The sequence below is a fragment of the Macaca mulatta genome, chromosome X, assembly GCF_049350105.2.
Source record: "Macaca mulatta isolate MMU2019108-1 chromosome X, T2T-MMU8v2.0, whole genome shotgun sequence".
Taxonomy (NCBI): Eukaryota; Metazoa; Chordata; class Mammalia; order Primates; family Cercopithecidae; genus Macaca; species Macaca mulatta.
In genome coordinates this window covers 2,630,425-2,656,168 of record NC_133426.1, presented here as the reverse complement: position 1 = coordinate 2,656,168, position 25,744 = coordinate 2,630,425, and the positions used below count along the sequence as shown (strand labels likewise).

At 42.0% G+C, this 25,744-nt stretch overlaps 1 protein-coding gene across 2 annotated transcripts in view; it reads right to left on the bottom strand.

The window, feature by feature from the left end:
* Nucleotides 1-20,820, bottom strand: part of ARSF (arylsulfatase F) — an 80,266-nt gene extending 59,446 nt beyond the window's left edge. The window contains exon 1 of one of the 2 annotated variants that reach the window (XM_015126895.3): nt 20,662-20,820. In XM_015126895.3, the coding sequence (XP_014982381.3) occupies nt 20,662-20,747 (86 nt within the window). In that variant the 5' untranslated portion in view covers nt 20,748-20,820. Of the gene's footprint in view, nt 1-19,356; nt 19,821-20,661 lie in introns of those variants that run through there. The other variant, XM_028842199.2, reaches the window with a different exon arrangement.
* Nucleotides 20,821-25,744: the final 4,924 nt, after the last annotated feature.

The following is a 25,744-nucleotide window of genomic DNA, read 5'->3' as shown; positions in this document are numbered from 1 at the left end:
GACAAAAAGAATGATGCTGCGTTTTTTTTTCCAAACCATATATCCAAGTAGGTTATTAGGGAGGTAATTGAGGGAGCATTGATCAGGGAAAGAGGAAGAGAGGCAGGGAAAGGCAGGAAGCCAGTAGAGGTTGTACTTATGAAGCAGCTTGCCACCGGGCTATTGAAGCTGAGTCCTGTGCAGAAACACGGAGATTCAATGACAGACCCTCAGAATTATCCAACCCAGGGACGATGAAGATGAGATATTTATCCTAGAATTCCTTTTCATCCTTCTGTCCCAGCACCTTTATTTGGTCTTCCATGTAGGGGCTGAGAGCAGAGTCAATAGGACAATTTTGCCATGTGCCATGATGGCTAGGACCATGGAGCCATAAGCTGCGTGCAGGCAGCATTCGCCATAGATACGTATTTCTGTGTTAACTTGGAGGTTTTCTTGATCATTCTTTATATTTCCTCTCTGGATGACTTGACCAAGAGGGATGAGGGGAAGCAGAAACTAGGCAATCTTGTCCAGCAATAGTTTGAAATAGGCATAGTTTACTCCCAAAAGTAGGAATTGGGGACAAAGATTATATATATATATATATATATATATATATATATATATATATAGAGAGAGAGAGAGAGAGAGAGAGAGAGAGAGATGGAGTTTTGCTCTTGTTGCCCAGGTTGGAGTGCAATGGCGTGATCTCGGCTCACTGCAACCTCCGCCTCCCAGGTTCAAGTGATACTCTTGCCTCAGCCTTCCGAGTAGCTGGGATTATAGGCATGTGCCACCATGCTCGGCTAATTTTGTATTTTTAGTAAAGACGGGGTTTCTCCATGTTGGTCAGGCTGGTCTTGAACTCTCAACCTCAGGTGATCCATCCACCTCCGCCTCCCAAAGTGCTGAGATTACAGGCATGAGCCACTGCGCCCAGCCAAAGATTGGATTTTAAGTGCAGTTTTGGCTGGGTGCGTTTGGCTCACGCCTGTAATCCCAACACTTTTGGGAGGCTGAAGCGGGCAGATCACCTGAGGTCAAGAGTTCAAGACCAGCCCGACCAACATGGTGAAACCCCGTCTCTACTAAATACAAAAAAAATTAGCCAGGCGTAGTGGCACATGCCTGTAATCCCAGATACTCGGGAGGCTGAGGCAGGAGAATCGCTTAAACCTGGGAGGCAGAGATTGCAGTGACCCGAGATTGTGTCATTGCACTCCAGCCTGGGCATCGATGGCAAAACTCTGTCCAAAAAAAAAAAGAGAAAGAGCAGTTTCATGCATTGATCCTAAAGGTTGGGTTTATCTCCAACTTATCTAAACTGTCAGGAATGCTTTAGCGATTTGAATTCCATAGAGAAAAGAAGACAGCTTTGAAAGACTTCATGGGTTTTAAGAGGACACTTAGTCGGGTGCGGGGGCTCACACCTGTCATTCCAGTACTGTGGGAGGCCAAGGTAAGAGGATGGCTTGAAACCAGGAGTTTGAAACCAGTCTGGACCACATAGTGAGACTCTCCCCCTATTTCAAGTAATGATAATAACAATAATAATACTAGAGGAAGCTGATTGTAAGCTGCAAATTTTTTAATAAAGAAAAAGGTCATTGTGGAGTCACATTCCTGAGGAAAGGCATTTTTGTAAGAAGCTTGTGAGGAGACGCCCTGAGAACCGGGGGTGATGTCCCTTCAGGAAGAAAAGAACAGATCGTCAATGCCAGGACCTTGGAGGTGGTCATAGAGAATTTGGGTTTTATCTGACAGTGAAGGAGAGCTGTCTCATGATTTATGACCAAGGCCCATCCACTCTGGCTCGTGTTCCAATATCAATACACTTGACCAAGTACAGCACACACTGTAAAGTGAGTGTGCAGCTGGGACCAGGAACAGGCATTCTTTCTTGAGAAACCACAGTGTGTCTCTGAAAAAAAGTCCAGTAGGTAGGCTGGGTGCAGTGGCTCACGCCTGTAATCCCAGCACTTTGGAAGGCCCAGCACTTTGAGTCGAGGAGTTCGAGACGAGCCTGGCCAAAATGGCGAAACCCCATCTCTACTAAAAAAAAAAAAAATTAGGCCGGGCATGGTGGCTCATGCCTGTAATCCCAGCACTTTGGGATTGGGAGGCCCAGGCGGGCAGATCACCTGAGGTCAGGAGTTCGAGACCAGCCTGGCCAACATGGTGAAACCCCGTCTCTACTAAAAATACAAAACGTAGCCAGGCGTGGTGGCGGGCACGTGTAATCCCAGCTACTTGGGAGGCTGAGGCAGGAAAATCGCTTGAACCTGGGAGGTGGAGGTTGCAGTGAGCCAAGATCATGCCACTGCACTCCAGCCTATATGACAAGAACGAAACTCCATCTCAAAAAAAAAAAAAAAAAAAAAAAAAAAAAAAAATCACCCAGGTGGGGTGGCATGCGCCTGTGGTCCGGAAGGCTGAGGCAGGAGAATGGCTTGAACTCGGGAGGTGGAGGTTGCAGTGAGCCGAGATCACACCACTGCACCCCAGCCTGGGCAACAAGAGTGAAATTCCGTCTCAAAAAAATAAATAAAATAAAATAAAATAAAATAAAAATAAATTGCAAGCAGTGACAAGCTGAGGGCTAAGGATGTTACAGGGTAATAGCTTGATAGTTTTGCAAATCTGCCCACATTTAAAAATTAATTTGTAATTAGCCAGGTGTGGTGGCACATGCCTACAATCCCAGCTACTCGGGAGGCTGAGGCACAAGAACTGCTTGAATTCGGGAGGCAGAGGTTGCAGTGAGCTGAGATCACGCCACTGCACTTCACCCTGGGCAACAGAACGAGACTGTTTAAAAAAAAAAGGTTGTGGACAGAGCATTCACACCTGCTGAACATTTATTTTGACCAAGAAATGATCTCTCAATGTACAACTGCAAATCAAGGAAGTTCAAATTATCAGAGGACATGTCAGAAATTCTCCCTAAATAAAATGTGTGAAAAAGTGTATTTCAAAATGTGGTCCATCTCACCTACAGTGTCCTCCCCTGGCACTTCATATGCAGCTCATTATGAATGCTGGGAGCTTTCTCATGATGTCAGGCTAGTTTCTGGGCATAGTTTCCAGGAAACCAATTTCCTGCAACTGCCTCACCCATGCCAGAACTTGCTAACAGAACTTGCTAATTTGCAGCCTGTTCACTTCTTCTTGTTTCACATCTGCTAATTCTGGGGTAGCGACCTCACCCAGTCTTTCTCAGCAATAATAATTAAGAAAATAATTTCCTTGCCAGACAAGTTAGACAAGCAGGATGAACTTCAGAGACACAGGTTCTTTAAAACATTCCTAGATGACCTCAGCGTGCGATAACAATAATTCTGAAATATTTTTAGTGTGTGATAGGTGAAAAAGGATTGCAGGCGTGTGCATAGAAAGAGGTAGCTGCAATCAGGGAGATAGGTTTCACACTGTTTTGTTTTGACCTCTTTGAATGTATCTTTTTTTTTTTTTTTTTTTTTTGAGACAGGGTCTCACTGTCACCCATGCTAGAGTGCAGTGGTGTGATCATAGCTCATTGCAGCCTCAATTCCTGGACTCAAGTGATCCTCCTGCCTCGGCCTCCCAACATGTTGTGATTACAGATATGACTGACCGTGCCAGGCTGAATGTATCATGTTTGTAGTAGAATATAATTTGAGCTGTTTCTTTTTCATCAGTGATTTCAAAAACTGTAAAAGAACCTCTGTTGGTAATAGAAGAAAATTACACCCATGCTTAAGATAGGATATTTAGGGCTACACTTAAAGAATCAAAGCTTTTTGGTCAAAGTGGACTAGCAAAGCCAAAATATGAAGGACATGCAGAAAAAATAAATGAAGTATTGCAAATGTTTGAATTTGACAAAACATAGGTGAAAGTACTACACTGCTGAAGACTAAATGAATGCTTAAATACAGCGAGGCATAGACCCTGTCATAGGATATAGGTTATGCAGAGTTATGCATTTGTTTTTTCTTAGCAGAAGCTTGGTGTCATAACAAGTGCAGTTGACAAGGCAGTTCCATTTTACAATGATGCCACTGGAATAGAGAATCTCAGAGGTGACTCAACAATAAGTGATTAAAATAAAATTAGTTAAAAATAATGTGATGAGTGACAATAGAATACAAGATTTTCGGGTTTTTTTTTTTTGTTGTTGTTGTTGTTGTTTTGAGACAGCATCTTGCTTGATTGCCCAGGCTGGAGTGCAGTGGTATAATCTCGGCTCACTGCAACCTCTGGCTCCTGAGCTCAAGCAGTCCTCCCACCTCAGCCTCCCAAGTAGCTGTGATTACAGGTGTGCACCACGACACCCAGCTAATTTTTTAATTTTTTGTAGAGACGAGATCTCTCTATGCTGCCCAGGCTGGTCTTGTACTCCTTGGCTCAAGCTATCCTTGGCCTTGGCCTCTCAAAGTGCTAGGATTACAGGAGTGAGCCACCACGTCTGGCCAATTTTTTAACCTCAATCAAGCAATAAAGGAAAGTGTACACCATCTCCAACTTTGCCACTTTTTTCCTGAGAGATAAAAATGAACACACTAATAACTTTGGAAGGCAAAAATCTCTTCTTTGTGATCAGTGCTTAGAGGGAAACATTCATGACCATCTCCTAGGCTGTCCCAACTCCCTGCTCAGTAAAAGTCACAAGGAAGGGTGACATGAGGAAATGGCTTCAAAAGACCACACCTGTTCCATTGGCCTTGAAGTTAGATAATCTATTTCTGCCTTTGCCAAAAATGTAACTCTATCTTTGGACAAGCTCCTTCCTGTCTCTTAGTCTCTGTTGCCACATATGCAAGACGCAAGGAATGCTTTTCCCATCTAACCGGTGTAGGTGCCTGTGTGAAAAGAAATAGAATGTGGAGCAGAGTGGATGCTACACTTTAAAGATCAGTTTCTCTCTCCATCTCCTTGGGAACTGCATCTTCCTTACAGTTAAAACCCTGTAAATGCTACATACGTTTTTCTCACTTTTAGGGTTGAAGGGTGTGGAAGTTGCAGTGAGCTGAGATTGTGCCACTGCACTCCAGCCTGGGCCACACAGTGAGACCCTGTCTCAAAAAAAAAAGAAAAAAGAAATATATATATGTTTGCACCTACCATATATACACTATATATAGCCGACATATGCAAAATACATGTGCACCATATGTCTATACACCTCTGCACACTATATATGTACATTTCGCATCTCCTATATACATAAATCTATACCATATATACATATCATATATACATATACTCACACCATATATATACACATACCACATATATACACACCCTATATTTATATACACACACACACCATAACCATCCATACCATCCATATATACTCATATAGTATATATGGGATGTGCATGTGTATGTGTTTCTGTGTATACATAATATACACTGCATATAAAATATTGGCCCACCATATACGTCTATACATAATACATATACCACATAAATATATATTCCCTCTATAGATACATACCCACCATGTACACATATATCCAACATATATGTACATGACATATGTATACACACATATATACACACACCAATTACACCAGATAGATATATATGCACCATTTATACACCATAAATATACTCCATATATAATACACACCATATACATACACACATTATATATATATATATACACTCCATATATAATATATACTCTCTGTATATTATGTATAATACACAGTTATATGTATAATACTGTATTTGAAGAGGTTTATCTAAGGAACATTACTCAAGAGGCTTCTTCCATAAATACAATGATTCAACTAATGAGATTCTGCTCACTAACCTGATGCTATAATGGGATAAGACTTTTGGGGGCTTTGGAACGAGGTAACAATATTTTGCATGTGACAAGGGTATAAAGATTTGTGACCAGATATCAGAGTCTGGCACTTGTAGGGGTATGTCTACAAATTACTGATAGGCAGCAATGGATAACTATTTTTGTTAGGCAACCATAAACAACTAATCCAATGAGCAGACACACATTTGTAAAATAATAATAATAATGATTATTTTAATAAAAAGAATAATGAAAATATATGGCAGGAATTTAACTGTTATTTCTGGGTGATGGGATTATAGAGTCTTGTGATTTTCTTCTTACTATTTTTTCTGTATTCTTATTTATTTTATTTTATTTTTTGGAGACAAGGTATTGCTCTGTCATCCAAGCTGGAGTGCAATGGCATAATCACGGCTCACTGCATCTTTGACCTCTTGTTCTAAAGTTGGGACTACAGGCACATGCCACCACACTCAACTAATTTTTTATATTTTTTTTGTAGAGATGGGGTTTCGCCATGTTGCCCAGGCTGGCCTTGAATACTGGACTGAAGCAATCCACCTGCCTCAGCCTCCCAAAGTGCTGGGACCACAGACACGAGCCATTGCACCTGGCACTATTTTTCCATATCTTTGCATTTTCCGTTTTTCAAATTTAAACCCTAAAAAGTAGGATGAACAAAGTTTGTCCAGAAATCCTTTTACAAATGTTTACCTCATTTTGTCCACTAGCAACGAGGGGTCAGTTTGAGCTCTTGGTGCGATCAGAGTTCCTACCTCTCACTTACATGCAAACCTGGGCATGTCTCATTGCTTATTAGCCTCCTGTACTCTGATGTGCACAATTCAACATAAATGACCACTAAAGTTTAATTTTGTTCCATAGCATTGCCAGGGTGGCATGACTGCCTGCTCCTGGCCCATCTGGCCCCTTGATGGAATTCCCCATGGCCAAGGTGAGAGAATAGGAAAGAAGAAACCAGCTAGGCAGACAGTTAGGGTGGGTCCTCAGTTGAATCCTTTCAAACAAAAGAACAGCCTGCAGGAACTGCAGATAAGGGAACTTGCACGGGGGGTTGCCTAAGACATGCCCACAGCTGCACAGATAAGAGAGGGTGCACAGGCGACTTGCCCAGACATGACCACAATGGAAAATTCTGTGCTCTGAGACATGGGCAGTGAGCGGAATAAAACAATATAGAGTAACTCAAGCTAAGGGTCTGTGTATGCTCTAGGAGGATGTTATGAAGTTACCAGGAATTTGCACCATGTGCAAATAAGATGCCCAGCCCTCATAGGTTTCTTATAAAAGCCTCTGCATTCAACTGTGAAACAGAAACCCTGTTCCGGGCCCCCTCTCCGTGGTGGACAGCGTTCTTCTTTTGCTTATTAAACTTTGGCTCCAACCTCAACCTTTGTGTCCATGCTCTTTAATTCTCTTGGTTGTGAGACAAAAAACTCCAGGTGATACCTTACAATGAGAGACTGCTACATTGTGGTGCATTGGCAAGAGAATAAAAAGGGGCTTAGAGCCCAAAGACTTACAGCCAATTTAAATGTCCTAGGACAGATGGGAATGAAGGCGGACAGACATTCATTAACCTTTAAAATTCTTTAAGCAATACAAAAGCCAAAAAGCCAAAGCCAAAAGTGAGGTTACAAAATTAACTTCTCTTTGCCTTCTATGCATCAAGCTACTGTGTTCTTGGTTGCAGTTACAGACTAGTAGCTACTAGCTACACAAAATATAAGCATGGCTAAAACCTTTTACACTAAGGAATTTAGAGACATTTAAAACCTTTTAAGCTAAGGAATTTAGAGAATTTTGTTGTGTCGTAATGCTTTTTACAGACTTTTTAGTAATTTGTCCTAAGTTGGCTGAAAAAAAATTATATACATATAATATATGTATATTATATATAGTGTATACATGTATATATATAATGTGTGTGTGTGTGTGTGTGTATACACATAAATCATACCTTGGAGTATTATACCAAGGAGGATTTGTCATGAAGTACCTTTATCCTCTCAGTAATTTTCTTTTAATTCTATGGGGAGCAGGAAATTTGTTATGGTTTGGATGGATGTAAAGGGTAATAACCCAGGAGGCAAAAACTGCTTGTTTTACCTGCTGTTTAGTATCCATCCTTGATTTGAAGGGTCTGAACTAATTCTCTCTCTCAAAATCGGCTGCTACAATCTCACGCTCCCATCTCTTCCATGATAGTCCCTGGGTCTAGAGTGAGGGTGCTTGTATAGTTTTAGCAGCAGGGCATTGGCAATGAAAAATAGTTTTGGCCCAATGGGATGCCAGATGAGGGATATTTACAGGCTTTGTCAAATTATCTCTGATCATCAGAATACCATGATTCCGGTTTTCTCAGAAGCAAAACAACAAGGGATAAATAACATTCATAATTTTGACAATCAAGAGAATTTGTGTGTCACAACAGAAAAAAAGAACTTTTCTATTAGGGTGCCAACTAAAAGCATCATGAATAAAATTATAACCTGTTTCATCTTTAGAGAATTATTGTAGCCAAGAAATAATTCATGATTCCATCTGCATTTAAAAACGAAGGTCACAGCCAAGCACTGTGGCTCACACCTGTAATTCCAGCACTTTGGGAGGCTGAGGCAGGCAAATCGCTTGAGACCAGGAGTTTGAGACCAGCCTGGGCAACATAGCAAAACCCCATCTCCACTAAAAATACAAAAATTAACAGGGCACGGTGGCATGCACCTGTAGTCCCAGCTACTTGGGAGGCTGAAATAGGAAGATCGCTTTAACCCAGGAGGTAGAAGTTGCAGTGAGATGAGATCGCGCCACTGCACTGCAGCCCGGGAAAGAGGGAAACACCCTGTCTCAAATGAATAAATAAGTAAATAATAAAAGCAAAGGTCAGGGCTGGAATCTAGTAACAGGTGTGTTATAGTTGAAACAACTTTTCTGTCTCTCTAGCCCTCCTTTTCTACTGAAGAAAAATATAGGAAGACCAATACATCTGCAAAGTAAGTTTTAGGCTTATTATACTTGAGTATTTGCATGAAGCACAGCAAGAATTGATTGGTCATATGGGCTCTTCTCAGGCTGGCTTTGCTGGAACTTTACCTAAAAATACATTATTTTAGTCAAAGCCTTGGTCAAATAACCAGTGTCTACAATTGTGTCCTATTTCAAAAGAAAACAGTCCTGCTAAAGTCATGAAAACCACTATAAATTGCCATAAAATAGGAATAGTCAGAAATAATTTCCAAACTGTGGAGAACTCGGGTAGAGAGAAAGGTAAATTTTGCTCACAATAAGATATGCTATCCAATCACTCTAAACTGTAAATATCTCGAAAGAAAAAAAAAGTCCTTAAAGCTTCTTTAACCAGAGCAACAGCCTTCCAAACAAGATGTTGTTTGTTTACCTTGGAACTGCAATTCATATGCAAAGAGCTATTTATCGGGCACTGTAAAAACCAGCAGATCCTCACATAATTACAGAGTCAGTCTGAAGAGGAAAAAGAGGCTCCCTCCTTGTATATTATCTTTGCATTCCCCAGGTAGCAGGTCCTATATGAACCATTTATGTTTCATCATGGAACTCTTTTGGACATCATTATTTCCATTAGCTTCAGTTAACATCCCATAGCAAGGGTGTAATTGCCTCTGCTGACGAAAAAGGTCAAACTCTATAAACTATTCTAAGAGATTTATTCTGCGCCAAATATGAGTGACTACTGGCCCTCAGGAGACCCTGAGAACATGTGCCCAGGGTTGCTGAGTTAGATTGGCTTTATGCATTTTAGGGAGACATAAGACACCCCTCAACACATGTAAGATGGACATTGGTTCAGCCAAGAAAGGTGACACTCTTCAAAGTGGGGGCTTCTAGGTCATAGATAGATGCATAGATTTTCTCATTGGAAATTGGTTGAAAGAGTTCAGTTATTGTTACAGTAGGTAGCTACTCAGGCATAAGCAGGGCAGGAAAGGCTCTCCGCAACCCCACCAGGAATGTCAGGCGAGCATCAGGTGGTTATTAAACCGTCTCTCTAAAATAATAATTGGTCACAGTCAGCACCAGGGAAAGGCCGTCTCCTAATAAATAGAAAACACCTGAAACTGGTGGTCAGCAGCTTCCCAATACGATCTCAGCAGGTGAGTGAGTGGGCTCAAGCATGCGCACTAAGAGGCAAAACGGCGGAGTTTAACTGGTCTACAACCTTCTTTTTTTTTTTTTTTTTTTTTTTTTTTTTTTTGAGACGGAGTCTCGCTCTGTCGCCCAGGCTGGAGTGCAGTGGCCGGATCTCAGCTCACTGCAAGCTCTGCCTCCCGGGTTTAGCCATTCTCCTGCCTCAGCCTCCCGAGTAGTCACAACCTTCTAGGAACACGCGACTGGTAAGGGAAGAACGCCTCAAGTGAGCACGCGTACAACTCCAGTAAACACACTGCGCATGCTCCCCTCCCGAGCGCCGGCAGGCCTCTGTGCATGCGGAAAGCCCACACCAAGGGAAGACTCAGGGGAGAAGGGACACAAGACTACAGTCTAAAGGTCAGTGCATAAAACCTCAAGTCTAAACGCCAAACCATGCACTTGATCTCTTAGGTCAGCTACTTGGCCATCTTCCAAGTGTTCTTTCCTTCTTTTTTTTTTTTTTTTTGAGACAGAGTTTCACTCTTGTTGCCCAGGCTGGCGTGCAATGGCGTGATCTCGGCTCACTGCAACCTCTGCCTCCTGGGTTCAAGCGATTCTCCTGCCTCAGCCTCCCCAGTAGCTGGGATTACAGGCACCCGCCACCATGTCCAGCAAATTTTTTTGTATTTTTAGTAGAGACAGGGTTTCACCATATTGGACAGGCTGGTCTCGAACTCCTGACCTCAGATGATCCGCCCACCCTGGCCTCCCAAAGTTCTGGGATTACAGGCGTGAGCCACCATGCCTGGCCTCAATTGTTCTTAAACTTCTCCAGTCTGAGGCAAATGAAGAAAACTGGCATGGGGCCCCTTAATGTTGGGGGACCAGTTGGGGCTCCCTGTGGCCCACTCAACCTTTGATCATGTTGTAAAGACTTTTTGCTTTAATTCCATCAATTTTCCTTTTCTTTGTTTCATTTCTTAATAATTATCTAAACATTCCAGCCTGGCCAACATTGTGAAACCCCGTCTCTACTAAAAATACAAAAAAATTAGCCGGGTATGGTGGCACTCACCTGTAATCCCAGCTACTCGGGAGGTTGAGGCAGAAGAATTGCTCGAACCAGGGAGGCGGAGGTTGCAGCTGAGATCTTGAGATCTTGCCACTGCACATCAGCCTGGGCAACAAGAATGAAACTCCATCTCCAAAAAATAATTAATAATAATAATAAAATTATTATCTGAAGATTTCCACCCTCTGGCATGAGCCCTTTGACTCACTTTTCCCTTCCCTGTTTTTGTTTGTTAATTTATTAATTTTACTTGTTAATTGGTGAAAGGAAACCAAAATCCCCAAGCCAAGGGGAAAAGGCAAGCTGGGAACTGCATCAGAAAAACTGCCTCCCATTTTTTCCTAAATAAGACAGCTATGAAGACAAAAACAAACAAACAAAACAAAACAAAACAAAAAAACTACATACCGCTTTCACAATTTGCCCACAAAGAAAATTTTTGTGCACCTCAAGATCTTTACCCTAAAACTGTTCTGTTCAATTTCACCTTGGCTTATCTTCAGAGATGTGCGACAAAGGAGAGACAGAAGTGAAAGTCAGCCCTCTCTGCTCACCTGAGACAAATGCATATGTGATAGCTTCCCCTGCCCTATTGTTTACGCAAACATGCAGATTCACTGAACAGGCATCAGTCACTATTCCTCTACCCACCACCGCCACCCCCCAATCCCCATCACATGTAAATTGTGTATTCTGATCAAAGACGGAAAAGAATGCAACTTTTTTGTGTCTTGTCCATCCATGAGTTGGAATCCCCCACTTTGAGTTATCTCACCTTTTTGGACTGAAACAATGTACATCTTACATGTATTGATCGATGTCTCATGTCTCCCTAAAATGTAGAAAACCAAGCTGTACTCTGACCACACTGGGCACATGTTCTCAGGATCTCCTGAAGTCTGTGTCATGGGCGGCCATGGCCACTCATATTTGGCTCAGAATAAATCTCTTAAATAATTTTACAGTTTGTCTCTTTTTGTTAACACCCTAGTCTTTTAGTAGCATCTGTAAGACCCATGAGGGAAAGCTACAACAGCAAATTTGATAAGTTTTGTCAAACCATTGTTTGATTCTGCAAGAGTAATGTCACCTGGGGTGCTCTTGTAGAAAGGGAAACTTGAACCACAACATTTGTAGAAATGAAGCTTTCCAAATGTGTGAACCTCACAGTTCTTCAACTAACATCGTTAATACACCGAGAATCTATTGTGAACCCAAAATGTCTGAGACAGGTCTCAGTCCATTTAGAAAGTTTATTTTGCCAAGGTTGAGAACATGCACCCGTGACACAGCCTCAGGAAGTCCTGACGACGTGTGCCCAAGGTGCTCAGGGCACAGCTTGCTTTTTTACATTTTAGGGAGACATGAGACATCAGTCATTATGTGTAAGACATACATGGGTTCAGTTCAGTAATTCAGGACAACTTGAAGTGGGGGCTTTCAGATTAGAAGTAGATACGAGACAAAAGGTTACATTCTTTTGAGTCCTTGATCAGCTTTCCACTGAATACACAATTTAGGCTGGCTCAATGAATCTGCACTTTTACATAAGCAATGGCACAGAGGAAGTTATCAGATAAGCATTTGTCTCAGGGGAGCCTTGGAAGGATGACTTTGAGTTGCGTCTGTCCTTTGTCCACAAGGAATTTCCTTAAGCACAAATTGTGAGGGGAGTATGTAGCTTCTTATCTTTGTAGCTATCTCATTTAAGAATCAAATGGGAGGCAGGCTTGCCTGACACAGTTCCCAGCTTGACTTTTCTCTTGGCTTAGTGATTTTGGGGTCCTGAGATTTATTTTCCTTTCACAGAATGACCTGAATGATATAGTTTGGCTGTGTCCCCGCCCAAAGCTCATCTTGAATTGTATCTCCCATAATTCCCATTGTTGTGGGAGGGACCTGGTGGGAGATAATTGAATTATGGTGGCGATTTCCTCCATATTGTTCTTGTGGTAGTGAATAAGTCTCATGAGATCTGATGGTTTTATAAGGAGAAACTCCTTTTGCTTGGCTCTCTTTCTTTGCCTACTGCCATCCATGTAAGATGTGACTTGTTCCTCCTTGCCTTCCTCCATGATTGTGAGGCTTCCCCAGCCACGTGGAACTGTAAGTCCAATTACCCCTCTTTCTTTTGTAAATTGCCCAGTCTCAGGTATGTCTTTATCAGCAGCATGAAAACGGACTAATACATTGGGTAATGGGCATATTCAGCTGGTGAATATCCCGGTCATCATAAAGCCAATCCCACATGGCTTGCATATGAAGCACATCAGCTGTTTTATCAGGGGTGCTCCACTTGGCATTTTATAGGGAAGGCTGGACAGTCCCCTTCTCAGGATAAACAGACCTTGTGGTGGTGTTTACCCAGTCCACCAGGCTGGCCATTTCCTCCGGAAAAACTTCCTGGGCATCTGGGTCCTATACACTCATCAGCAAGTGTTTAATAGTGAGGGAGCTGCAGGCCCTGCACCAACCCAAACATGCTCTTTCTTTCTGTGGCATTTAAAAATTAAACATATTGGCTGGGCAGAGTGGATCACGCCTGTAATCCCAGCACTTTGGGAGGCCAAGGTGGGCAGATCACCTAAGGTCAGGAGTTCAAGAGCAGTCTGGCCAACATGGTGAAACTCCATCTCTACCAAAAAATAGAAAAATTAGCCGGGCATGGTGGCATGTGCCTGTAATCCCAGCTTCTCAGGAGGCTGAGGTGGGAGAATCACTTGAACCCCAGAGGTGGAGGTTGCGATGAGCTGAGATCATGCCACTGCACTCCAGCCTGGGTGACAGAATGAGATTCTTTCTCAAAAAAAAAAAAAAAAATTTAAACATACTGTTCTTAGTCATTCTTACAACCCATTTTTAGAAAAGGGAACTCAGGAAGCTGACGATACCAATCTAGAAGACAAACCAATTCCTTTTCAAGCTTGTCCTGCCCACAGCCTCTGCGCGGCACGTGGCTCAGGACAGCTTTGATTGTGGCCCAACACAAATTTGTAAACTTTCTGAAAACATTATGAGATTTTCTTGCCTTTTTTTTTCTCATCAGCTATCATTAGTGTTTGTGTATTTTATGCATGGCCCGAGACAATTTTTCTTCCAATGTGGCCCAGGGAAGCCGAAAGATTGAACAGCCCTGTAAATACCCTCTGAGTTTAATAGTTACTTGGTTTTGCCCTTCCTCCACATGTCTATCTTCTTGGTAATCACAGGTCTCAGAAGTAACTTTTGGTTGGCCTGGCTTAATTTTTCCTTTTGTAGGAAGCTTTGATCTGAGACAGACACACATCTGAGCTTGGTGCGGCCTTCACGCCCAAGCCAGCACTCTTTTACTTTCATTTTAGTAACTACAGAGGCAGTAAGCAAGCGATTGAATAGTTCACTTTTTCCTTATTAATTTGCATTTCCTATATATCCAGTGAACTAAATTCCCTGGGAGTATGAGTAGGATCCATCTCTAAATTTGTCGGGTGGCTTTGACCTTTAGTGACTGAAGACAAGCCAGCTGCATCTCCTTACTGATAGAGGAACTAGAAAGAAATTATTCAGGCAGATAGTGAGGCTAAAATAGTCCTTGGCAGAATTTCCCTTTTAAAAAAGGAGCCCTCAAATCATTTCTTTTTAACAAAGAGCAGCCTGGAAAATGGAGCTGCAGGCATAGATAAGCAAGCTGGAAGCTCGCGTAGGTAAATGCTGGCAGCTGTGCCAATGGAAAAGCGCTACCTGGAAGCCAGGTATGTTCAACATGGAGGCTCCCTCTTCCCTTTTCTTTGTCACCACGTGTACAGTTAAAAACCAGAGGCCAGGCACAGTGGCTCACACCTGTAATCTCAGCACTTTGGGAGGCCAAGGTGGGAGGATCATCTGAGGTTAGAAGTTTGAGACTAGCCTGCCCAACATGGTGAAACCCCATCTCTACTTAAAAAAAATACAAAAATTAACCAGGCGTGGTGGCACACGCCTGTAATTCCAGCTATTCAGGAGGCTGAGGCAGGAGAATCTCTTGAACCCGGGAGGCAGAGGTTGCATTAGGCAGAGATCACACTACTGCACCCCAGCCTGGGCAACATGAGTGAAACTGCGTCTCAAAAAAACAAAACAAAACGAAACAAAAAACCAAACAAACAAAAAAGGCAACATGGCACTAGCCAGGTAAATAATCCATCTGCATAATAAAAGATTAGGCACCAAGGTGGACAGATTACCTGAGGTTAGGAGTTTGAGACCAGCCTGACCAACGTGGAGAAACCCCATCTCTACTAAAAATACGAAATTAGCCAGGTGTGGTGGCAGGCACCTGTAATCCCAGCTACTCAGGAGGCTGAGGCAGGAGAATCGCTTGAACCTGGGAGGCGGTGAGCCGAGATGGCGCCATTGCACTCCAGCCTGGGCAACAAGAGCAAAATTCTATCTCAAAAAAAAAAAAAAAAGATTAGGCCAGCTTTTCATGCCCTATTCAAATGACACACCTAGTCCTAACCAGTTTTACGTGCCCTATGCAAATGGTACACCTGGTTCAACCAATGTTTTGCGTCCTGTGTAAATCATAGCCACCTCCTCAAGCTCATCTATAAAACTTGCTGCGTTTCAGCACCGAAGCAGCAACCCAGTTCTCCAGGACCCCGCTCTGCTGCAGAGCGCTCTTCTCTTTCTTTTGCCTATTAAATTTCTGCTCTCAACTCATTCTGTGTGTCCACGTCCTCGTTTTCTGTGGCCATGAGACAATGAATCTCGGGTATTTACCCCAGACAATGATGCCGCTTCAGTACCATGTGTGACCACGTGGCCACCCAAAAATCAAAGGTTTCTCATTTCCCACCTCTTTATTTTTCTTTCTCCAATGAGTTTCGTCTGTATAATTTTCCATTTATTTTAAAGTGACCTTTAAATAGCCTGTAAATATTACATATTCTTTGGCAAAAACCACATCTTTATGTTTTTATAAACCTCACCAAAAATACATCTTACTCTCCTACTATCCCAACTCCCAGTAACCCTAATTTCCAGTGCAAAACCTGGGATTACCTAATTTAATCTAACATTGATACAGGACCGCTGGGCTCCCGGCTAAACTGCAGCCTCAAGTCTGGAAGCTCAGCCCTATGTGAAAGCAGCTGGCCTCGTTTTTCTGCCCAAATGATGGCCTTTCTGGCCTTCCCTGCCCCTATCCGGTGCCCATAAAGACCAGACCAGCTGGCAGGAAAAAAAAGAAAGAAAGAAAAAGAAAAAAGCAACACAAGCAGCTGACTGGCAGGGATACAAGCTGCTGAGTGGTGAGCAGAGAAGTAACTGAGCATTGGAGACTACAGATAAACACGACTAACTTCAGACGATGTGGTTTTGGAGGGCAGCCCAGCCAGAGAAGGCTAGGCTTCAGAGAAACATCACCTTCACACACCACCCCCTTTCCAGCTCCTCTTCCACCGAGAGCCACTTCCACTGCTCAGTAAAGTCCTCCACATTCATCATCTTTCAAACAGTTTGTGTGACCTGATGATTCTTGAATACCAAACAAGAACTCGGTGTCAAAAAGGACAGGTGCAGAAGGCTGTCACCTTGACCCTTCACTGAGCTGTTAACACAAAGCTGTCCATAAACTGCAGGCTGAGTAACATGAGTCACTCCAGTTCCTGCCCACGAAGGGGGTCAAGGTCAAGGGAACAGTCCCGTCTAACATGACTCTAAGATTTTAAACCACTGGACAGGATTTTGAAATTAAATTTATCAAATTAGTATTACTAAAGATTACTAAAGGAATGTGAATTAAAAGCATCTGAGCTAGCTTCTGGTTGTCTGATAAGCACTTACTTTTCTTTAAGCTGTTTGATTACAGCTCTTTCATGTAATTTGGTACTGAAATATTACTTCCTCACCACATATAGAAACTTACAGACAATGCCAGGTATGGTGCCACACGCCTGTAATCCTAGCACTTTAGGAGGCCAAGGCAGGTGGATCGCTTGAGCTCAGGACTGAGACCAGCCTGCCAACATGGAAAAATCCCATCTCTACAAAAAAAAAAAAAAAAAAAAATAGAAAAAATTAGCTGGACGAGATAGTATGCACCTGTGGTTCCAGCTACTTGGGGGACTGAGGTGAGGCAGGAGGATCACTTGAGCCCAGTGCTCAAGGCAACAGTGAACCAAGATCACACCACTGCATTCCAGCCTGGGTGACAGAGTGAGACCTTGTCTCAAAAATAAACAAATCAATCAAACAAACAAACAATAAATAAACATATAGACAGACACACAGATAGAGGCACATCCTATACAATTTTTCATTTGCCTGTTTTCAAAAATTCTCTCTCTTCCTTTAGACTATTAATTTTTTAAAAATTACAGGAGCCAGCAAAAGTTGAAGGAGAGAATTACCATCCCAGGCCTTTTCCTTTTCAAAAGAGGGAACGCTCTGAGGTGAGCAGGATGCAGCAGAAGTTGAACCCCTAAGATGTCAATCTGAAGAATTTCAAGAAGAGATGATGGAATTCAAAAATTAAAAACTTCTTGCAGTTTCACTAAGAGTACATCAGTATTTTAAGAAAATCTTGTTCTAACCAATTATCTCCTTTTGCATTACTGTATTTTTATTATTGAAGTCCAATACCTAGAATGATTATAATTTCCTTTTAATTATACAAAACTTAATTACATACAAATTTTTTTGAATTCCTTTTTTACAGACTGTATTATGACATGCACAGACCATATACAACCTGCTTGAACTTTCTGTTCTGTCCTAAACATCTCTCTTAAACAACCAGTTATTTTATGTGAAAAGAAAAATTAAACATACAAGATTCTTTCTCATACAAAATTATTTTTCTTTTAACATTTCTTACCAAAAATACCTCCTTGTAACTTTTTTTTTTTTTTTTTTTTTTTTTTTGAGCAGAGTAGTCTCGCTCTGCCACCCAACCTGGAGTACAGTGGCACAATCTCGGCTCGCTGCAACCTCTGCCTCCCGGGTTCAAGCAATTCTTCTGCCTCAGCCTCCTGAGTAGCTGGGATTACAGGCACATGCCACCATGCTTGACTAATTTTTGTATTTTTAGTAAAGATGGGGTGTCACTGCGTTGGTCAGGCTGGTCTCAAACTCCTGACCTCATCATCCGCCTGCCTCAGCCTCCCAAAGTGCTGGGATTACAGATGTGACCCACTGCACCCAGCCTACTTTCTTTATATCTCTTATTTCTTGGTTCCTTTTACTGTATTTCATAAATAACCCTTAAATAAACCTGGAATCTGGCCAGGTGCAGTGGCTCACACCTGTTATCCCAGCACTTTGGGAGGCTTAGGTGAGTGGATCACCTGAGATTAGGAGTTCGAAACCAGCCTGGCCATCATGGCGAGACTCCTATCTCTACTAAAAATACAAAAATTAGCCAGGCGTGGTGGTGGACACCTGTAATCCCAGCTACTAGGGAGGCTGAGGCAGGAGAATCGCTTGAACCTGGGAGGCGGAGGATGCAGTGAGCTGAGATTGCACCACTGCACTCCAGCCTGGGAGACTGAGCGAGGCTCCATCTCAAAAAATATAAATAAATAAACATGGAATTAGATGAAAATAACTTAAATTTTAATAAGAACATATTTTTTAGAAAAGTTTTTCTATAATTTTTTAACATTGAAAATGACCCAGATATTTAATGAATATCTATTATTTAACTTTAGATTCTAAATTATGTTTATTTACAAGCATTTGTTTCATTACATTTACCTGATTAATTTTGTAAAATCTTTTACCTAGATCATCTGTGAAAACTGTGATAGTCATCGTTTAAAGTTATTTCCCTGTTAACCATTTTTATAGTCTATGAATTTTGTGTTTACCTAAGCAAAAATTTTAAAGTTAGATATATAGATATTTTACTGATAACTTAGGATTTAGCTATTTTTATTACACTAATCACATTAAACATCTTATTTATCAAAAAGTACACAAACAGAGATTATTCTGTTTCATGCTGAGTTGCTGGGTTTATAGTTTTATAAGCCATATGCCAAATTTTGACACCTTATAATATCTGTCGAAGGTAAATATGAAACTGCTTGATCAGTAAATGGAAACAAACATGTATGCTGACAATTTTTTAAATGTTTCTAATACTATTGTACCACTAATTTTAAAGCCAGCTTATTTATTAAAGATTTATGTAAGTCACGTGAACTTGAAAAGCGTTTTGGCTTAGTATTTAATTTATGAATACTCTTTAACTTGAAGCCAGTTTGACACTTCATGGCTAAAGCACATTAAAAAAATGTATGTACACATATTTGCACATACATAAAGAAATCAAACACGCATACACACTCATACAAAGATCCTATAGCTTTTGCTTCGGAACTCTAGCCAAGAGATATCAACACAGACTCACCAGTTTACACAAACAAAAAGGTTGGATCCCAACAGTGACTTCTATCTCAACAGCAATGGAAAAGTAACAGAAAGGCCAGGAGTGGTGGTTCGCGCCTGTAATCCCACCACTTTGGGAGGCCCAGGCAGGCGGATCACTTGAGGTCAGGAGTTCGAGACCAGCCTGGTCAACATGGTGAGAGCCTGTCTCCACTAAAAATACAAAAATTAGGTAGACGTGGTGGTGCACATCTGTAATCCCAGTTACTTGGGAGGCTGAGGCAGGAGAATTGCTTGAACCTGGAAGGGAGAGACTGCAGTAGATCGCGCCATTGCACTCTAGCCTGGGTGACAGAGCAAGACTCTGTCTCAAAAAAAAAAAAGAAAGAGAAAGAAAGAAAAGAAAAAGAAGTAAACAGAAGATTTAAAGTAGGCAGAAAAGAAAATAGCAAAATAGAGGACTTAGAAACTGAATGGTTGCAGGTTGAACTTTGGGCTGGAATTTTCTCTGATGTAATGTGTGCAGCGGTTTAAAGTGTGAACAAGCACAGACATAATATGTAACAGGGAAGCTTTTTGTTTCACCGGGCATGCCCTCAAGCTTTTCCCACTTACACAAATACTTACAAGTAGAGGAACCATAAAACCAAAAGGGGTGCCCAAATGGGGGTCGTTCTCTCTGCCTTTCCTCATTCTTACGTGCTATGTCTCCCACTTTTTTAAAAAACGAGGAACTCATCTGTGGCCTAGGTTTTAGTAGGGTGGATTGAAGTGTGCTGGCTGTGGAAGGGGCTACACTGTATGTCACCACTGAGTCATTCTACCCTTTTACCTGTCTCCGTTTCTCTCTCCAGAGGTCTAGACCTCCAAGAGGGCTCAACATGGCAAGTGATGAGCTCCTACACCTGTCTCCTGGGTGAGCCTCTTAGAATTAATTTTGTTGTGCGGTTCCCTGTAGGGTCACTGCACATCATGGTGGGAGCCAATCCCCCAGACACTCCCACTCAACCCTTACCACCCAGGGGTGTGTTTTGGTTAGGAGAAGCAAAACCCCCTTTCTTTTACAAGCTGAGGAGCTCAGCCTCTCATTTATCTATGAAAGCGGCAGTTCAGTTCCTCACGCAAATGCACACACAGGCCAATCGAGATTAATTTGAGGGGAAAAAGGCAGTGGAGAAGACCCTTTATAATGCACCACCAAACCTAAATTAGGATCCTATACGACAACTTCCTAGGAGAAAAAAAAGAGGAAGAAGAAAGAAAAACAGCTCAGAATGAATCAAGGACCATCAACCAAATGGAAGGTCCAGAGCTCCGGAGGACTCACCGGTTCCACTGGAGGAGAAACCTGAAGCCAGGGAGGGCTTCCAATGGCCCCGCTGGTACCTTAGCTCCGGGTTCAGGCAACTGCATCAAGGATTCTGAGTCTTTTCTGAGGCCCCACGTGTAGGGCACCAATTATTGTCCACGAAAAGAGTCAAACTCTGTAAAATATTTGAAGAGTTATTCATTTAACCAACGGCTCACAACACAGCCCCAAGGAGGTCCTGAGAACAAGTGCCCAAGGTGGTTGGGTGACAGCTTGGATTTATACAATTTATGGGGACAGGAGACATTAATCAATACATGTCAGATGTACATTGGCTTAGTCCAGAAAGGTGGGATTCCATTCAAAGTGGGGGGCTTCCAGGTCATAGGTGGATTCCAAGGATTTCTGATTAAAGACCTATAATCAATAGAAAGGTAATGCCTGGGTGAGGATAAGGCGTTGTGGAGACCAAAGTTTTTATTATGCACATGTAGCCCACAGGCAGCAGGCTTCAGAGAAACTAGATAGTAAATGTTTCTTATTAGACTTAAAATGGTGCCGAACTCTTGCTTAACCTTTCCTGGATCAGAAAAAAATAATAATTTTACAGTGGAGATCTCCAATAGACACCACTTAATCCAGGTGATCAAATTTAGCATCACCAGGACAGGACATAAAGACATCATGCACTCCGTAACATGACACACTGAAAACTTACATCAATTCTGATGATTTTTTTTTTGCCAAAAATGCATAACCTCAGTCTAATCATGAGAAAACACTGGACAAAACCAAACTGAAGTCAGGGCACAGTGGCTCATGCCTGTAATCTCAGCACTTTGGGAGGCCGAGGTGGGTGGATCACCTGACGTCAGGAGTTTGAGACCAGTCTGGCCAACAAGGTTAAACCCTTTCTCTCATAAAAATACAAACATTAGCCAGGTGCAGTAGGGGGTACCTCTACTACCAGCTATTGCGGAGGCTGAGGCACGGGAATTGCTTGAACCTGGGAGGCAGAGGTTGCAGTGAGCCAAGATCAGGCCACTGCACTCCAGCCTGGGGGATAGAGGGAGACTCTGTCTCAAAACAAACAAACAAAAACTGAAGAACAATCTATAAAACAATTAACCATTACTTAGATTGGATAGTGGAACAGAATATCAAATGCATCCATTTATTTTCAACATTTTGTTTGTTTGTTTTTAATTAAGCTGCCTCCTGCACTACTGTATGTCTGGATTTTATGTTTATTTTTCCATTCAGAAAGCCTATCTTTTTAAAAAGGAATTTTAATCCATCCATGTTTATTATGACCACTGTTATATTTGGATTGAGTCCTGCAGTTTTGTTTCATATTATTTTCCCTTTTTTACATATATCAGACTTTCTACTTCAGTGTAATTCTTTCCCACCCACCTCTGATTGCATGAGTCAGGTTTTCTTCAATTCACACATTTCCCATTAAGGCTCTGAAACTTGTACAAATCTTTTCTAGTTTTCTGGTGGTAACTACCTTTAAACTGTCAGCACACATATTTAAGCTTATATTTTCTATCAAATATAAAGTCATTACTTATGTCTTCTTCCCAGATGAAACAAAAACATGAACATATGCTCATTCTCTCTTTCTGCTCTGCTCTTTCAATTACCTCCCATGTGAAATGTTAATTCCAGATTATTTTCACAACTATGCACTAACACATTCAGACTTTGTTTTATACATTTATGTATTCAGCACTGCTTCTTGTGTGCTCTCTTCTATTTTAGTAGTAGTAGTAGTAGTAGTAGTAGCAGTAGTAGTAGTAGTAGCAGTAGTAGTAGTAGTAGCAGCAGCAGTAGTAGTAGTAGCAGTAGTAGCAGTAGTAGTAGTAGCAGCAGTAGTAGTAGTAGCAGTAGTAGTAGTAGTAGCAGTAGTAGTAGTAGTAGTAGCAGCAGTAGTAGTAGTAGTAGCAGTAGTAGTAGTAGTAGTAGTAGTAGTAGTAGTAGTATTTTGAGACAGGGTCTTGCTCTGTCACCCAGGCTGGAGTGCAGTAGTGTAATCACAGCTCACTGCAGCTTCAGTCTCCTGGGCTCAAGTGATCCTCCCACCTCAGCCTCCTGAGTAGCTGGGACTTCAGGCATGCGCCACTGCACTCAGCAATTTTAAACAAATTTTTAGTAGAGATGAGATTGCACTATGTTGTCCAAGCTGGTCTTGAACTCCTGAACCCAAGAGATCCTCCCACCTCAGCCTCCCAAAATGCTGTGGTTACAGGCGTGAGCCACTGTGTTTGGCTACTCTCGCCTTTCTTGGATTACATTCCATTTTGCTGGAGTCAATCAACCAACTTTTTCCTCAGAGGTCTTTGAGGGATAACATTTTTGAGCATTTGCAAATTTGAAACACTCTGTAAAGATGAAAAATGGCACATTCATTTCTTCAGTCTCTTCATACCTGAGGTGATGTGGTTTGGCTGTGTCCCCACCCAAAGCTCATCTTCAGCTGTAGCTCCCATAATTGCCACGTGTTGCAGGAGGAAACCAGTGAAAGAAAATTGAATCGTGGGAGTGGTTTCCCCCATACTGTTCTCATGGTAGTGAGTAAGCCTCATGAGATCTGATGGTTTTATAAGAGGTTTCCCCTTTCACTTGGCTCTTTTTTCTCTCTTGCCTGCCACCATGTGAGACGTGCCTTTTGCCTTCCACCATGACTGTGAGGCCTCCCCAGTGATGTGGAACTGTGAGTCCATTAAACCTCTTTCCTTTATAAATTACCCAGTCTTAGGTATGTCTTTATCAGCAGCATGAGACTAGTACCTGAGGAATATGTTCTTTCTGGCAAACATGCAGGGCAGCAAACACAAAGGCACTCTGGGGCTGTTTCTTACATCTCCCTCCTACCACCTTAACAATTCTCCAAAATATTGCCACGAGTTTTGGAAAATATAATAATGAAAGAAGGGTTTGCTCCCATCACCGTGTTGCGAGCTCTCTGGCAAAACCACAAATCCCAGAAAATCCCTTCTTAGACACCTTCCAGAACTCATGTCTTTAAGGTTCATGGTAGGAGGCTTCCCGTGGGGGAACGTCCCTGATGAAGACTCTGTCTGTCCTTCACTCTCTCTCAATTCCCCCAGTGCTCTGAATATGTGGCTTTTCATGTCCCAGCATGGGATGATGGACAGATCAGGGCAGATGGTTTGAGTAAGACTCCTATTTCACCTACCTCATGTTTCTTATGCATTCATTTAACACCTTTTATTTTGTCAGCATTTTATTTTTATTTTTAATTGACAAATAATATGTATATATATGTATATGTATGTGTGTGTGTATATATGGTGTACCATGGAATGCTTTGATATATGTTCACAATGTGGAATGATTACATCAGGCAAGTTAATAAATTTATCCCCTCCCAGGAGCAATAAGTTTAATGATCTACTGCACAGAATGGTGACCATATAAGTAATAATGCATGATATATTTTAATGACCACTTCTTCCTAATCTAAGTTCTGGGTTAAGAAAATTCAACCTCAGTGTTTCTTGTAATAAAATAAAATTACTATCATCTTAAAATGCCGTTCCAGCCTCTTGTGTTTTAGCATGTTTATCTATTTAATCTTTGCAACAACTCTATGCAGAGTTTGCTATTGTAGTCATTTTAAAGTTGAGACATTGCACTACAGAGAAGTTAAGTGACACTTATTTTTCCCTAGCCAATAAATAGAAAGAACTTGAAAAGCAGACATTCAGTTTTAGAGTCTGCATGTTTCACCACCATTTTTTGTTTCTCTAAAAATGCTGAATTGTGGAGGACAGATTGGCTACTTTGACTCAAATCCCCTGGATTAACATAAAACAAACCGAGTCTTTTCCTCATGGCCATTTCCTTCCAATGGCTCAAGAAAACCTCAATGACAAGTCTCTAGCATGAACACCTGTGGCATGCTTGAACGCATTGACCGAGTAGTTGAGAAATATTTGTCTAGCGCCTCCTAGTGGCACATTAGTGAAGTGGAGGCATAATTAATTGGTTCCTTCAGGTCAAAGTCTGCAGTGTGGCTACAATGTAAAAAGGAATAAGAAATAGCAGAATCGGGGCGGGTGCGGTGGCTCACGACTGTAATCCCAGCACTTTGGGAGGCCGAGGTGGGTGGATCACCTGAGGTCAAGAGTTCGAGACCAGCCTGGCCAACATAGCAAAACCCCGTCTCTACTAAAAATACAAAAAATTAGTGGGGTGTGGTGGCGGGCACCAGTAATCCCAGCTACACGGGAGGCTGAGGCAGGAGAATCGCTTAAACCTGGGAGGCAGAGGTTGCAGTGAGCCGAGATCGCACCACTACAGAATTGAATAAAGAGAAAATGATGGATTTTCGGGTGATGTAGGGACCTGCTAGCTGCTCCCTCTTTCTCTCTCTCTACACACACACACACACAAACATACACACACACGCACACACAATTTGAGAACAGCATTAAAGACAAGCAATACAGAGGAGCTCTGAGTGAAATAAGTAATCTTCAAACTTAAAAAATTGCAGAAGATGTTGTTATTGCATTTGTTTGTTAGGTTGTTTTTTGGGGTTTTGCTTTGTTTTTGAGAAAAGATCTCCCACTGCACCCCAGCCTGGGCAACAGAGCAAGATTCCATTTCCGGTGGCGGGCGCCTGTAGTCCCAGCTACTCGGGAGGCTGAGGCAGGAGAATGGCGTAAACCCGGGAAGCGGAGCTTGCAGTGAGCTGAGATCCAGCCACTGCACTCCAGCCTGGGCGACAGAGCGAGACTCCGTCTCAAAAAAAATAAATAAATAAAAATAAAAAAATAAAAAAAATAAAAAATTAATTATGGTAAAATAACACATAACAAAATGTACCATTTTAAATCATGTTTAAGTGCACAGGTTAGTGATATTAAGAACATTCATTGTTGCTGACGCAGTGGCTCATGCCTGTAATCCCAGCACTTTGGGAGGCTAATGCAGGTGGATGGCTTGAGGTCAGGAGTTTGAGACCAGCCTCCTCAACATGATGAAATCCTGTCTCTACTAAAAATACAAAATTTAGCTGGGTGTCGTGGTGTGTGCCTATAATTCCAGCTACTCGGGAGGCTGAGAC